Source organism: Juglans regia, chromosome 16 (genome assembly GCF_001411555.2).
Source record: "Juglans regia cultivar Chandler chromosome 16, Walnut 2.0, whole genome shotgun sequence".
NCBI lineage: Eukaryota > Viridiplantae > Streptophyta > Magnoliopsida > Fagales > Juglandaceae > Juglans > Juglans regia.
Window position 1 is genome coordinate 24,629,812 of NC_049916.1, and position 17,091 is coordinate 24,646,902.

At 35.5% G+C, this 17,091-nt stretch overlaps 1 protein-coding gene across 2 annotated transcripts; it reads right to left on the reverse strand.

The window, feature by feature from the left end:
- Positions 1-1,806: 1,806 nt before the first annotated feature.
- LOC118343749 (receptor-like serine/threonine-protein kinase SD1-6) lies at positions 1,807-6,191 on the reverse strand. 2 transcript variants are annotated; one of them, XM_035686391.1, is made up of 7 exons: positions 4,566-6,189; positions 4,351-4,458; positions 3,797-4,014; positions 3,494-3,704; positions 3,100-3,337; positions 2,858-3,005; positions 1,807-2,527 (listed from the first exon to the last, which is right to left on the reverse strand). In XM_035686391.1, the coding sequence occupies exons 1-7, from the start codon at positions 5,902-5,904 to the stop codon at positions 2,222-2,224; spliced, it is 2,568 nt and encodes an 855-aa protein (XP_035542284.1). In that variant the 5' UTR covers positions 5,905-6,189; the 3' UTR covers positions 1,807-2,221. The 2 variants fall into 2 exon arrangements, with proteins under 2 accessions (XP_035542284.1, XP_035542285.1); XM_035686392.1 differs by lacking the exon at positions 2,858-3,005 and having other exon boundaries at positions 2,379-2,527; positions 4,566-6,191.
- Between the last annotated feature and the right edge of the window lie 10,900 nt (positions 6,192-17,091).

Below are 17,091 nucleotides of genomic sequence, written 5' to 3' on the forward strand. Positions count from 1 at the left end.
GAACATCTCCCACACTTCTTATGGATTGTAATTTTGGTATTTTTAATGTTGGATTATAATTTTAGATTTATATAGTTAGTTTTATATTTTTTTGAGATATTGTGATTTTCAATTTTCAATTCTGTTGTCATGGGCAGTCCTAAAACAACCACCCATTTCAACCTGCACCTTTATAACACTCGAATTATTATCTTGACATATTTCGCCTTCCTCTTCAATACTTTTATCTATCAAGTTATCTTCTTCCATATTAGCAATACCTGCACTATTAACCTCAGTCACAATTTATTTATTTTTCTCATTCACATTCAAAGGAACATTGACAGCTCCATTATTTTTCTCCTCCTCCCTCTGATCTTGAATGAACAAAACAGGACCTTCCTCTTCAACTCTCACATTTTCTTTTCTACCCACTTCTTTCCATACCTTCTCATCTCCTTCCTTCCCCGAGCCTTCATTCCTTTTAGCCTTAGGCTTCTCTCCATCGCGGCATACCACTTCAGTATGGCCTTGCCTAAAACATTTATTATAATAAAAACCCATTTTCTCATATATGGCATTTTGCCAACTTTGCTTTTGTCCTACAACTAAGAGAGAACCCTCAACAGGATCCTTCTGCAAATCCACTTCAACACACAATCTTGCACCAGTGGCTTTTGTTCTATATAATGTGGCATTATCCGTACCCAAAAATCTATCAAATCTAGTGGCAAAACTCTATAAACAGTCCAATCTATATAAATGTAAAGGCAAACCTGGTAAATATATCCACTGTGGTGCGATTGATGGCTCCTTGTTGACGTCAAAGTTCACGGACCAATTAAACATACGAAACTAGCACCTTGCCACCATACTTCCTTCTCTTGCCCAAGCATGAAGGTAGTCTTTTTCGTTTGCCAAATGCAACAACACATGAAAATTATCCATAAAACTTATCAGTGGGACTTTAGATAAAACTTATCATTTGTTATTCTTTGATTACTAATTATAATAAATTAAATGGTACATAATATTTAATTTGTAATACTCAAATCAAATTATATCATATAAGCATTTTATTATATGTGTTATCTACACCAACTTATAATTAAATTTGTTCCCTTACAAATTATTTTAAACTTAAATGATTAAACTCTTGATCGACAAATTGAATAATGTGGCTAAATAAATTTGGAGAATTATATATATTATTAAAAGTGTCTTGAACGGTGTAATAACTTTTTTATAGACACAATGAACACATTGCTGATGTGAAAGCCTACAAGATCAATTTATGTAAAAAAAACAATATTAGTATTTTGACTCTTTTGATGAATATAACAAGTCCGGACTAAATGATTTGTTAACACACTAGAATTATAAATGGCATAATTCCTATTTACAGAGTGAGTTTACTCAAAACGCTAGAATATTGAAGAGGACAAAGAGAACAAAGATAGAAGAAATAACATTTCTCGTTACTCACAAAAGAGATAAGATGAGAATTTTGTGTCTCATCTCACCCCCAAACCTACTCATCCGACACAATATTTTTCAATATATTTATATTATAGGGTAATTAAATGCTCATTTGGATTCTGAAAGTGTTTCATCCCATCTTATCTCATCATTACAATTTTTTCAAATTTCCACGTAAAATATAAAAAATAATTCAACTTTTTTAAATTTCAATTCAATTTTTTCAAATTCTAAAATAATGATAATATTAAAAAATAGTATTCTAATAATATTTTTTCAACTTTCATTTTTCATCTCAAACTATTTCATCTCATCTCTGAATCTAAACAGACTTGAATCATTATAGATTGGAAAAGCTGAGGGCTGCCTATTTGGGAATTGACATGAACAACATGCTGTTTATTACACAACTTGTGAAGCATCAAGCTCACAGTAATAGCCTACACAACTTGTAGAAATTATTATTATCCTAGCCCACTAATTCCTAAAATTACAATACTATATGTCTGTACTCTGCAGCATGTTTGAGCTCTTGTGACCAAGAAAATTACTTTATGGATGCTTTACCAATGCATAAAGACAAGAAATTCAGTGCTGGAGCTCTTAAGCTGTTGCAGCTCTAAATTGGTCAAACAACAAAATGTTCTCGAGAGCATTACATCGTTAGATATAAGCAGCCACGATTGAACTTTTAGCCAAACATTCAAGACGGGTTGACGTGGCAGCTTTCACAATTAATTAATAAACGATATGGTAGTACTCATCAAGCCTCCATTACTGAAACAGTTACACTATTTATTGAGCAATTCTCTACAGAGTTAACTGTTGGATTCGTGTGCATCAATTTCCGGCCAGCTGTAAAAGCAGGTTGCTTGGATGTAGGCAGAGGTGCATATTCATTACTCATCATTGAGACCACATCAAGCATGGTAGGTCGATCATCTGGACTTTCTTGAACACAAAGTAGCCCGATGTTAATGTATCTCACCAGAATAGAAGTGGAAGATGGATACCCTATCGATGAATCCATCAACTCCAAGCTTTGACCATCTCTCCACAACTCCCAAGCCTGTATTCATTTCAAGTCAATGTAAATTTCATTAAAAATTAAGAGTAATTCAGTTTATAACTTACAATAAAGATTCTCTACAATTGCCTGACCAAATTGGATGGTCTGATTCTAGAAATAGATAGCACATTATGTGGGCTTTACAACTTTTAACGAAAGCATTGTAGGATTTTCGAGCAATGTTGACCACGCATGCACATTTAAAGTTGTGTCTCATCTCTTTTTGCATTGGTTCATCCAATACATTTGGACAATTAAAGAGAATCCTAATTTAGATAAATTATTAATGTAAAAACATGAAAAACGTAATAGAGTAAGAAAGCTACATACATATCTAAGAAGATTGAGTGACCCATGGTTATAAAAGCCCGTGTTTTTCTTCCCACTCACAATCTCGAGTAGCAATACTCCAAAGCTAAACACATCAGACTTTATCGAATACAGACCCTCCATGGCATATTCGGGAGACATGTAGCCGCTGGATTCCAAAATTCAGTACTTGGTAGTTTGCTAAGTAAATTTAGGTAGCAGTGGCAAATATGGGATGCATGTGGAATAGATTGCATACTTACAAAGTTCCAACAATCCGATTTGTGTTTGCTTGTATTTCATTATCTCCAACTATTCGAGCCATGCCAAAATCTGATATTCTCGGGTTCATTTCACTATCCAAGAGAATGTTACTGGGTTTCATATCTCTATGTATAATTCTTAATCTTGAATACCGATGAAGATACAAAAGTCCTTGAGCAATCCCTTCAATAATGTGAATGCGTGTCCCCCAATCTAACATTTTTTTCTTAGCTAGATCTGTTTAAATGATGCCACAAAGGAAATCAGCATTCAAGAACCTAGAATTATATATATATATATCTGTATGTGCGCGCGCGTGTGTATGTGCGTGAATAATTTTTATACATTTGTATGTATATAATAAGAATCAAGATGACTAAAATAAGGACGCACCAAAAAGGTAGAAATCCAAACTTTTATTGGGCATGTACTCGTATATTAGTATTTTCTCATCTCCTTCAATACAGCAACCCAAGAGTTTGACAAGATTTCTATGTTGAAGTTTTGCAATTAGTGTTGTCTCATTTCTAAACTCCTCAAGCCCCTGTCCAGATCTTTTTGAAAGCATTTTCACAGCAATTTCCTTCCCTTTAAGTAACTTTCCCTGTGAAACAGAACCATAAACTCTTTAGACTTCCTTCAATGTTTACCATATTTTTTGAAGCAGATTCATTTAGCAGAATGGAACATACATACCTTGTAGACAGGTCCAAAACCTCCTTCTCCAAGCTTATTTGCAGTTGAGAAATTATCGGTTGCAGCTAATACGCTTTCATAACTGAATAGCGGTAACTCAACATCCTTCTTTCCTCTTTTCTTATCATTATCTTGGATGTTTGTTCCAACATTGATTGCATGAGTTTCAGTACTAAGATCAAATAACATTAGATCATTGCTTGAAGTTGCCATCTCTCCTGTTTTGCACAGAATGATACAAGTTTTTTCATTTTAATGGAGAATCAAGTGTTTGCTCTGATAAAATCAATTAAAGAAGTTTTGAAATATGCTGGAGAGACTTGCAGGATTTCTCTTGGAAACTTGGTTCAGATGATTTCAAAAGCATGAAGAATATCTTCACCAATTGACGAGACAATACGTTGAGAAACACTCCTAAGAACAAACAAATGTCACAGCTTTCTTGTCCTAGATTTTGGTGGAGCATTTTGTTGTTGCTAGTGATCCACTCACCCATAAACAAAAAATAAAAAATTGGAACTTTTTAAGGATTTGTATGTCAGGTTCGAACTTACCTTTGTGTTTGAATTTTCTCTTGATTGAGAAACAAACGGATAGGCATAAGATTAGCCCTGTCGAAGCTACCAGCACAGCTACAATCACCCATACTTTCCATTTGGTTCCTGATTATGATGATAAGAATGACCATTAGCTCTGTAGAACAGAATTGCATTTCGATTCATTAAGAAGATAATGTAAACTTATGTAGGTTTCATCTTTTTCATCCTACCTTTGGTACTAATTTGATGCTCGTCAGCAGCTAGTCTGAAATATATATCTTGTCCAACCTTTCCACCATCCGAGGGTCGTTGCATGTTCAAAAGAGCTCCTTCCCATATCAGACACCCGCTGCTGTTATGAGTATAAGCTGTGCAAGAACAATTATTCATGCAAACTAATTTACATCTCCGGACACTCATTGCCGAATATGCTTTCCAGCTAATTGGCAATGTGATGTTGGGTATTTTTTGGAACCAATCGTTTTTGGCATTACGATTTTCACATTGCAAAGGCTGTCTCCTCAAACAACCACCGGACCAGTCGTTTAGTCTGGTCTGATTATCTGAAAATGGTTCGAAACCTTTTGGACAATCGCAAGGCTGAGATGTATTACCCTGATATATGCCAAATTGGCCACACAAAGCATAGACATCAGATAGTGAATTTGGTCGAGCCCAAAATACAGACCACGGCTGAACGGACTGAACGGAGGACACCCACGCAAGTTGCTGGATCTGTCCGGTAGAAGAAACCAAAAATATCGACATGATAGAAGCATTATAAAGAGAGTAAGTGAAATAGGTTTCATTTTCATTTGACACAAAACTGAAGTTATATATATAATTCAAGCTCATCTCAGGAACCAAGCTGAAAGCTTTTCCATCCCAAACTCCACTACTCCAATAAACTTGGGACCTGTTCCACTCCAAGATATATTCACTGCTTCCATTTGGGTCTATCCTCAACGATAATGAGAACAGACCCGGTGATGGATCTTCTGAATTTTTCCATGAAATAAGTTGCTTCGGTACTTTTCCAGTTTTATCGATCCCAAGCGCTCCACCTGGCAGCCATGTATCAGTTGGGTAGTCGAAACTCTCCCAAAATAGAGTAGAAGGGTCCGATCTATCTCTTAAAACAAGATTTCCATTATCAAGAAGTGCTGCTTCAGTTGAATTTGAGGGAAGATTCGGCAAACTTGTGGACCAAAATGGTTTCTTGGAGGAAGCTTCAAGAAGGACAAGATTGCCATCCTCTGAGAATTCGAGTCTTGAAGTATAAGGGTCGGACAAATGGTTTTCTCTATTTGCTACCCAAACGGTCCTCTGGCCCACTAAACGTTTAACCCATATCCCCAGGTAGAATTTTGGAGGAGTACCTCGTTCGAAGAATCCGAGTTCAAATTGGCCGCCATTAGATGAGATGCTGTCGGTTTTCATCGCCGAAAGGGACTGACCTTTCGAAAGGGTATCATCTGCACTAATGGTGAAGCATGCTCTGAGGAGTAGAAGCAGAACAAATAAGAGGAATGACCTGATACCATCCATACCCATATCCCTCACTAACATGCAGCAACTAGCACTGCAAATTGTAGTTACAGAAAGATGCCTTAAGAATGAGGATGCTAGAAATAATCGAGTGTACAATAAAACTTTGAGCAATGCTATATTCGTGGAGTCGAGCACCGTACAATTATTTTATAAAAAACTAAAATTCATTATAAAAAAAAATTATTTTCCTCTTCGCGTGGACGAGATATTCTGTCCAAGACAATTAGACCGCAACCTGTAATAGAAAAAGTCTATTCGCAGGCGTGAAGGGGGAAGGCACTCTGTTCGCAGGCGTGAAGGGGAAGGCCCCGTGCACGCCAGCCTTGGTGCCAGATATCTGGAAAGACAAAAAAGATGGGTTTTATAATTCTTTTACAACTTTATATAAGAATAAAAAGTCGTGACAATTTTAAAGTTACAAAAAGATAATTTAGTTTTTTTTCAATGAAGTGGTACTATGACATTAATCTGTAGTATAATCAACGGTAAAATTGGAGAATTAACAGGTTAACAGAGATATCTCATTACAAATTAATGCGATTTAAATTATTTTTATTATAAAATAAATCTAATATATCACAATAAATAATATCAATTTATGTCATTATTTTTATATTTTTTTTTAACAAACAAAACATATCGTCAGATAATAGTGTTCGCGTCATTATTTGGGAAAAAGAAAGAACACAACATCGTGTGATGACAATGAAATTTTAGTTCAAGAAGATATAATTAGAACTATAAATGAGCAAAGTATAGGCGAGCAATGGTTGATTAAGCTCGGCTTGTTTATATTAAAACTCAATATAATATGAATAATTAAATCTAATTATTTCTTTTAAGTTTTTGGAATAAATAATGATTTCAAATAGAAGTCATGAATTTAAATTTATACTCTACACTCCATCATATTTAATTAAATTAAATGTTTCATGTGTTCTACTACTTATTGAAAATGAGTTTAGGCTACATGTATGAGAGAATGCTAAGATTAGGCTACATGTATGAGAGAATGCTAAGAATAATTTAAGTAATTAAAATTTACATATTTTCAACCGTTTAAACTTAGAATAAGTGGTGATTTCACAAAAACTAAGTTAGAGCTCGATTGGAGGTGTTAATAATTAAGATTAATTTATATTCACAAATGAACATAGTTAAATCCAAATTTAAGTTTAAGGCTTTGTTTGGGCAATGAGGTATTTTCAAATATTTTCAAAATTTCTCATAATTTCATTCCTAAATATTATTCAAACAAAAAATACTTTTAACTTTCAAATTTTTAATTTTTTCATCTAATCATCATCTAAATACAAAAGCCAATAAAACTTTTCCAAACTTTCCAATAAAATACAAAAAAAAGACAATTTTTTCAAATTTTGAAATAAAAATTATATTCAAACAAATTTTTAACTTTTTAATATTTTTATTCAACTTTTTCTCTATTTTTTTCCAAAATTCAATTAATCATTTTAATTCAAACCATTTTATTACTAATCACAAATTATTTTACTATTATTTATAAAATTATTAGATATTCTAAATATCCAAACAAACCCTAAATCAACAGGCTAATAGCCTTGTTTTTTACATCCCTACTCGAATTACAGAGTTAACTCGATCTTAGAAGACTAGTTCAGTGAATTGGGTGTTGCGATGAACTATCTTTTAATACACAGACTAGCCTTGTTTGGATGCACAATTCAGTCCAGTGTACTTTATTTTTAGACTAAGTTGAACATTCAAACGCAGGTTTTTACATAGGTTAAATAGAGTCCAAAATTGAACTCATCTGTAGGGCCCACAACTGACAAACATTAATTTCCAGTTTTACTTTTTCATCTCTGTCAGTTTACTTTTCTCTCAATTATGTACAACTTTTCCATCTCTCGTGAGACCCAACTCAATTGTTTATCACTTTTCTACTGGTTGCAAGTGCAACTTGTCAGAAAAAAAAAAAAAAAAAAAAATTTGCAGGTTTTGGCGCCAGCAGTTGCTCAAACTATGTCAGATGAATAGTGAAATTTAATGGTGGGCCCATTTATTTAACAACTTCTCAAAATACATCTAAACTCATCTTAACATCGAAACACACCTAAACTCATCTTAAATGAGTCCCACAAAACTCACTCAACCATCTTAACTCACTACTATTCATAAAAAGTTCAACTCGGCTCAACATCCAAATGCAGTCTAATAATGTACATATAAATTTTTTAAGTTAGGTCCGTTTGGATACATAAACGGTTTCATCTCATCTCAACATTATAACTTTTTCAAAATACCACATAAAATATAATAAACAATTTAACTTTTTGAAATATCAAAATAATAATAATATTAAAAAATAATATTCTAATAATATTTTATTTATCTCATCTCACTATCCAAACGAGCCCTTAATTTTTTTAACTTTTCTAAGTTATTTTTTAAAACTTTGCTACTCATCATTCACACACATTACACACTAAATTTATTTTTATTTCTTTTAATTTAATTGTTTTATTATTTTTAATCTAATTGAATTATTCTACTTATCCTTCATACACCATATATTTGGTAAGAGAAAAAAAAGTGTAGTGTATGATATGTGGTGTGGGATTATGAGTATAATTTTTTTAGTTTTTAATCAATTCCTAATCCAAATGAAAATATTCAACTTATCATCTTCACATCACACATTATAATTTATTTTTTATTTTTTATTTTTTATTTTCTTATCAAATGTGTAATGTATGGATAATGAGTAGAAAAATTTAACTAGTTTAAGAAGAATAGAGTAAAAATAAAATTAAAATAAATTAAAATAAGTGTAGTTTGTAGGAATAAGAAGGCTTTTTTTAGAAAGTATGTAAGCGTCGCACAATTACTTTGAAAAAAAGTGAATAATTACGGGACTCATATAAAAAGAAATTTAATTTTTTAATAGTGGAATCTACTATTTTATAAATCGACTGCATTGTGCTTGCACACTCTACGACTATATGAAATATTATTTTACAAATTATTTTAAAAGTTTAAACTCGTGTTCGACAAATTGAATAATGTGGCTAAATAATTCTGGAGAATTATATATTTTATTAAAAGTGTCTTGAACGCTGTCAATAACTTATTTATAGACGCGTTAAACACATTGTTGATCTGTTAAAGTCATTATTTAAAAGGCATAGCCTGCATAAATATTCAAACAAGTAGTATTACATTATATTTTATATTTGAAAACAAAAACTCTGTTAAAGTCAAAGATCCGTTTGAATTCAGAAGAAAGTTTTATTAAGAGAAATTATATTTATAGTCGTAGAATGTGTAAATACTTTATAAATTTTTTGAGAAAAATAAATAAATACGAGACTTATATAAAATAACTAATTTTTTAATAGTCAATTTTACCTTTTTTTTTAAATGATTATGTATTTATATATTATATTATTATGTGTAGTATTATTGACAATCGGAGGTGAGCAGCTCCCGTCTCCTATTATTGTAAACAAAAGTAGCGGCAAATTAAGATGGAGGACGGTGATAAGTTCGTAACATATCAATCTGCATAAATATTAGATTAAAAAAAAAAAAGGTCCTTTCTTGGAGAAAAATTAAATAATTAAAAAAAAAAAAAAAAAAAACCTTTTGATAAATGAAACAGTGCCATTCATCGAGCTTCTATTACTGAAACAGTAGTACTGTTTATTGAGCGATCTTCTGCAAAATTAATTGCTGAATTTGTGCGCATCATCAAATTCCGGCATGTGATAAAAGCAGGCTGGTTGGGTATAGGCAGAGGTGCATGTTCATTACTAAGCATGGAGACCATATCATACATGGTAGGTCGATCAGGTGGGCTTTTTTGAACGCAAAGTAGCCCGATGTTAATGTATCTCACCATGATGGAAGTGCAAGAAGGATACCCTATTGTTGAGTCCGTTAGCTCCATACTCCTACCATCTCTCCACAACTCTCATGCCTGTTTTCATTTCAAATCAGTGGAATTTTTTGCTAAAACTAAGAGAATCTCAGTTTATAAATGATTAATGTGAAGAAACTAAGAACTTGTGTGGTAATAGACACTACGCACATGGCTCAGAAGGTAGAGCGACTCGTTATAGAAGCATGTATTCTTCTTGCCACTCACAATCTCTAACAGTAATACTCAAAAGCTGAACACATCAGATTTTACTGAATACAAACCCCGTAAAGCAGTTTCTTTTTTTTTTTACAGAAGAGTCGAAGGTCACATGTCCATTTGTGACTCCGTCCCAAATTTTATTGATCAGCCCCTCACTTGTGGCGGAGGAAAACCGTGGTTACAACCCGAGGCATGGGGGCTACAAATATTATAATAAAACCAAAACCCAAGCCTCAAAAAACCAAATAATCTCAACCACTATACAAATACCTCCAAAAAAACCTTCAATATAACAACCTGCAAGACAAAATCTGCACGAACATAGAGTAAGAAATAAAATGATCAAATGCAAAAAAGACATACCTCTCGTAAGATCAGCGCACATAGCTTTCTATCAACTACTTCGGGTTTTCTGTATGTAAGGGAAACCCCATCTATCCAGCCTAATGTTCCCTCTAATAGAAGGAGGCAATTCAGGAAGAGAAACCCATGATCCCGTAAGACCATTAGCACCCATTTTAGCTAAGCCATCCGCAACCGAGTTACATTCTCTATAACAGTGAACAAATGAAACATTAATCTCAGCTAGTCGACTCTGAATTTCATCCTAATAATCTTCCATGTACCACAAGCCACATATCTTATTCTTCAACCAGTTTAGTACTAACATGGAATCTAGTTCAATCTCCACAAATAAAAATCCATCAAGTCAATATGTCGAAGCCCATGAAGTAAACCCATCAGCTCTGAATAACAAATGATGCCCTATTGCTATTGCAAACCCACAAACCAGATTACTTTTTTCATCTCGAATAATTCCTCCAGCACCTGAAGGGCCTGGATTACCTAGACAACAACCATCAACATTCAGCTTTACCCAATCTTGCTTAGGCTGCTTCCACCTGACCGAGATGACAATCTCTTTCCTCATGACATTTAAAGGCATATTAAAACATTTTAAAATACATTTATCACGCCGATTGAGCAAATTAACATTATTTAGTTTAACTGCAATCCAAGAAACCCAATATTTTATGGAACACCAAACCTGTTGGACCGATTCCATTACTCCTTCCATCCGGGTCTTACAGCGACGCCCCCATAGCCGCCAAGTAATGATCGCCGGAAGAAGTCCCAACAGTTGACCAGGGCGATTAGAATTCTTAGCCCTCCTATACCAACACTCCACCCTCTGTCTCCACGAGCAACCTTCCACCCAAGGAATTCCAAGAACCACCGAACAGATACACCAAATTTTTGCAGCAAAATCTCCTCCCACAAGAATATGATTAAGATCTTCATAAGTATAATTGGAACAACAATCACAACGGGAAACGATAGGAATACCAATTCTGCAAATTCTGTCGTCCACAGGAAGACAATCATGTATGGCCTTCCACATAGTGATTGAAATTTTTTTTGGAAGAGCAGAATGCCAAATCCATTTTGCCCAAGGGAAATCTGGTCCCCTCAAATGGATACAATTCCAAGCACTCTTAGTAGAGAAATTTCCGTCATCATTAGGTAGCCATATCAATATATCTTTCCCATGTTTAACCCTACCCAACTGCAAAATAATATTTTCAGCTTTTTGATGCCCAACCAACCGAGCAAAAATCTCCATATTCCAACCCAACCCAGTTTTACAATCTTCCAACTTAAGATTTGGCATACCCGAAATCTGAATATTATCGCAAAGAGGGCCATCATCAGCCCACTTATCATGCCAAAAAAGAAGCTTACCCTCTCGAACTCTCCATTTAGAATTAGCTTGCACTAAATGAATATTTTGTCAGATCATCTTCCAAAAAATAGACCCTTTCTTAGGATCCACCATAGAAATATGTCTATCACCAACATATTTAGCATGAAAAAAATTAGACCAAAGAGATGTACCTTGCATTAGATTCCAAGCTAACTTCATATGTAGAGATGTTTGCACATCTTGAAGACTCCGAATACCCATCCCACCTTCCGAGACAGGCTTACAAATATCCACCCAAGAACGCCATTTTTTCTTAGTTTTCCCATCTTTTACACCCCAGAAAAAGGTACTGACGATTTTTTGAAGTTTCTCAAGAACAGTTTTAGGCGTCCTTAAGATAGAAAGACTGTGAACGGGAATACTTTGAAGCACATGTTTAATGAGAATCAGACGCGCCCCACTGGATAACATTCTGGCTTGCCATTCCTCCAATCTGAATTGAACTTTAGCCATCAAGTCATCAAAATGAGTTATTTTCAGTCTTCCTGAAATAATAAGAACTCCCAGATATTTAAAGGGAAAGTCCCTTCCGTAAAACACGTGAAGCGAAGAAGAGCCCGACGTTTAGAGATAGGAACCTGCGAAGAGAAAAATATAGAGGACTTGTTTTTGCTAACTACTTGCCCCGACCATTGTTCGTACGTCTTCAACACATCAGAAATAGTTTTAATGAAGTTTTGTCCCCATTACAAAATAGCACCATATCATCCACATAGAGTAAATGAGAAATATTGGGGGTACCCATTGGATGGTAAAACTGAGTAATCTTACCCATTTCCACCTGCTTTTTTATCATCCTTGTAAAAATTTCCTCAATAATAATAAATAAATAAGGAGAGATAGGATCACCTTGTCTCAACCCACGACCTCCTTTGAAAAAACCTTTGGGTACCCCGTTCATGACCACAGAGAACCAAGGATTAGTGATGCATTGTTGAATCAACATACAAAAAAATTGTGAGAACCCGAATGCTTTAAGAACATGCAAAAGAAAGGACCAGTCCACACTATCATATACTTTAGCCATGTCAATCTTCAAAACTACATTTCCACCATGTGCCGGTTTGTTAATAGAATGGATCATTTCTTGTGTAACACTAATATTCTCAAAGATGCTTTGACCCGGAAGAAAAGCTCCTTGTTCAGGAGAAATAATTTTTGCCAACATGGGGGAGAGGCGATTAACCATAATTTTAGTGCACATTTTGTAAAACACGTTACACAGACTAATCGGCCTGAACTTATCAAAACTCGTCGGATTATCCACTTTCGGAATTAAAACCAATAAAGTAGCATTGAAAAACCTCGGAAAATTCTTATCTCGAAAAAACTCTGACACCGCATCAACAGTCTCATTGCCCACTATGTGCCAACAAGATCAATAGAATCCCAATCCAAACCCATCAGGACCCGGACTACTATCTTCCGGAATGGAGCAAAAAGTATCATAAACTTCATGGGATGAAGGAGTACGAGAAAGAAAGTCATTTTCACCCCGTGAAATAATCGGTTGGACCAAACCCCCCAGGTTCGGCTCTTCACAGCAAGAACCAACCTCTAGGAATTATGAGAAATAAGAAATAGCCCCGTCATGGATCTGTTCTGGTGAGGAAAGAATAGTACCGTCTGCAAGTTTCATTCTTTCACCACTTTATGATTACGACGACTGACCGCACAGAAGAACGTAGAGGTCGCTTCTCCCTTCTGAATCCAACCTTGTTTAACTTGTTGGGCTAAACGTTTTTCTTCCCTATCCAACCAAACTGAAAGCTCCAATTGTGAAACCACGAGATCATCATCTACATCTTTTATATATTCAGATTGCAGCCTGGCCTCCAAACCCTTTATCCGAGCCTCAAGCTCTGCTATATGGATTTCCGTCCTCCCAAAAATGTGCTTGTTCCACTCTCTCAATGCAATTCCGAGTCTTTTAAGTTTATTCATAAGCACATATAAACTTGAGCCTCCAACAACATCCTCATTCCAAGAGGTCAAAACACAGTCAAAAAATTGGGCATGAGATACCCACATTTGCTGAAATTTAAAAGAATGATAGCCATAAGTAACAAACGAATTCTCCAACGAAATCGACATCGGTGCATGATCAGAAGAAGTACGTGTTAAATATTCCAAATTAGCAGCCGGAAAAATATCAAGAGCCGCTGTATTAAGAAAGCAGCGATCCAGCCTCGCCCATTGCCTAGATCTTCCCAAGTGACCATTACACCAGGACAAGGAATTCCCACAAAAAGGCATATCAAGAAGACCACAAGCACCCACCCAATCATTAAACTCCTCCATAGCCAAAGCTAGTCTTGGCCGGCCCCCTCTGCGCTCTGAATCATTTCTGATAATATTAAAATCTCTCATCACCATCCATGGTAACTGGTGAATATTAGCCGCCATCAAAGCATCCCACAGTCTTCTACGCTCCAAATAGGAACATTTCGCATATACAAATGTAAATCGGACAATATTAGGATTATCAATATGAACTGTCAAGAATTGATCACCCATATACTCAACAATAAGATTTAATTCCTGAACCCAAAACATCCATAACTTACCTTCGTCATCAACATTAGAGCAACAACAATCAAAACGCAAACAATCACGCCACAAATCTAAACGAGAATTACTTACCATTGGTTCAGCAATAACAATAATTTTAGGAAGAAATTTTGATACCAATTTTTTAAGGCGCTTTCTTGACGTTCCTATCCCCTGAGCATTCCAATACAATAAAGATGACTTCATAAATTAAGCCGGGTGGGCTTATTTATGACCCTGGAAGAACTTCTTAACTTAATACCTTTCCCTTTCCATTTCTTGTTCAATTGAGAATCTGAATCCGAGGCCACAAGATTTTCTTTAGCTAAGTGTTCTAAAGCCCCTTCCGAATCCGAATCTGAGCAGGTGTGACTATCTGAGCAATAATTCGTACGCGCAACCTCCTCACAAACTGGATCATATCCTTCTTGGGTAAAGACCTCATCCAGCGTCCGTCGATCATGGGCTTCTGTATGAATATCCTCCATAATGGGTGCAAGCATGCCCCCAGTTTGCAAACTTGCCATATTAGTATTAAGACCCGATGCCAACTCTTCTTGGACTATACCCAAACGCAAACCATCATTTCCTTCTAATGACTCAGGTGTCACCAACTTCCCCTTCTCTAGAACCACCACCTCGGTAGTAGCCAGTTCTGCATCCATTGATGTACCATGCCCAACCTGGTCAATAACTGGATTGCCCCTATTAAGCAACTGAGTTGTGGAACCAAGCTCTCCATCATTAACAGCCTCTTCCTGCTCTAGTGTTGGAACTACTTCCATTCCTCTGCCTTCAACACCATTCATTCGGTCCGTTTCCGAACTCTCCAATACCTGATCATGTGGAATAAATTCCTCCTCATTCAACGGCCTCTCTTCCACCTTGCTAGACTCACCCTTCTGAACAAGACTCCCACCCTTAGTTTCCTTGATAACCCAGACCTGTTTTATCGTTACCTTCTCTTTTGGTTCCTTCATCTTCACATTACGTTTCTTGCCTTCACCTTTACAAGTCTTGGAGTTATGGCCTTGAACATGACACTTTGGACAGTATGCCGACAATGTCTCAAACTCAATAATTTGATAAAGACTTTGAGGGTTTCGGGGGGTACCAATCCACAAAGCCTGAATAGGCTCTTTAGATATATCCATCTCTAAACAGAGTCTTGCACCATCTGTATGAGTAGCGCATCGAGTGGGATTGTCTCGCTTTATAAATCTTCCAATTGGAGCCGTAATGCTGCGAAGGAAAGACTCGTGATAATAGTTTGGTGGAAGACCTGGCAACGTGATCCACACCGGCACACGGACAGGTTCTTGATCTTCTTAGAATTCAGTAGTCCAATGGAATACTCTATACGGTACTCCATTGATTTCACAATTCTCACGAGCAAATGCATTAACAAAATCTTCCTCCAACGCCAGTTGCACGAAGACATTATGCGGCTTACTCATGGATGAAACAATCGGTTGGTTCGCTAGACCCCATCTGGCTTTGATGAATGCCATAGAGTATGTCCCAACTTTCATTTATCCCTACTCAACTTTATCATCAGCGCAACTGAGAGGAATAGACAAGGATAAACAACTAAATGAACAAACTAATCCACCAAACAAAAGTAAAGAACATGGGGTGGAGCACAACAAATCCGCAAGGGGTACTAAAATAACCCAACCAACAAAATCCAGTATAGAAGCATGCCAAAATCCAACACAAGGACAAGATGTATTTTCAAAGAAATTATACATTTCTAAAGAAAGCTTTCAAATTCAAAGTCAGAAGTACACTTTGTTTCAAATTCCATTTCACAAAACAAAAGGATTTCCAGGTCCTTCCACATTCTAGTCGACAAGAATAATGGCATGCTAGAGATACAAAACAGGTACTTATTAAAATGAAATTAGCAAAAAGGATAGTGTCAAGGGCAAGCACTTAAAAGGTGGGCCATCTTCATTGCTAATTAACCCAAGGCCAAGCACTTAAAGATAATTTTGTTTTACAAGTAAGATAACACATCACAAACAAAAATGCCCAATCAAAATCATACCAAACAAGAAAAGCATCCAAGGAAAATATATATTTCCTATCGCAAAAGAGAATGGTATCACAACACAACAAGTGTCTAAAAAGTAATAAATAATCTAACAAAGTACAAAAGGGTGGTATCACAACACAACTGCAAAAAAGGATGTAGCTTTGAAGAATATGAAATTATGTTTAGAATAGATATCTCACTTAAAAACTAGTGAAATAAGAAACTGATACTTCCTAAAAAACTAAATATCACAGGCCAATCACAACTAAACAACAAACTCATCAAAGTAGTCTCTATTTCATAAAATTGAACAGCATGCATGTAGTGTAGTAGAATACAAATCGCAAAACTTGTGCCCCAAGGCCAGTTAATGAGAAATCAAAAGGATACCGTCTATGTTAGTTACAAACACCATTTTTTGAAATGACACTATGAACAACATGCATGTATATATCTCAGAGCCAAGTTTCACAAAACTGAACAGCAACTTTAATAATGAACAATAACTTGCAGCACAACCAACCAAGCACTGCCAAGAAATCACAAAACCAAACTCACAAACAGGATATAAGGCACAAGTCAAAGCAGAAAACATGTTCCACATGATCCAACAAGGGTTAACCCTTCATGCATATCCAACCAAATAAGATAAGAGAACACAAGATAGTACAAAATGAAATAACAAGGGCACAAGATAGGATGGTTGCAAATTCCGGTTGCATTTGTGAA

Bases quoted from the DNA above. Each gene is read 5' to 3' on its own strand.
- LOC118343749 (XM_035686391.1), bottom strand. From the start codon at position 5,904: ATGTTAGTGAGGGATATGGGTATGGATGGTATCAGGTCATTCCTCTTA. The intron at 3,338-3,493 runs GTGCGTCCTTAT...TCATTTAAACAG, and splicing joins TTTGGATTTCTACCTTTTTG to ATCTAGCTAAGAAAAAAATG. The intron at 2,528-2,857 runs GTATGTAGCTTT...AAATGAATACAG, and splicing joins CACTCAATCTTCTTAGATAT to GCTTGGGAGTTGTGGAGAGA.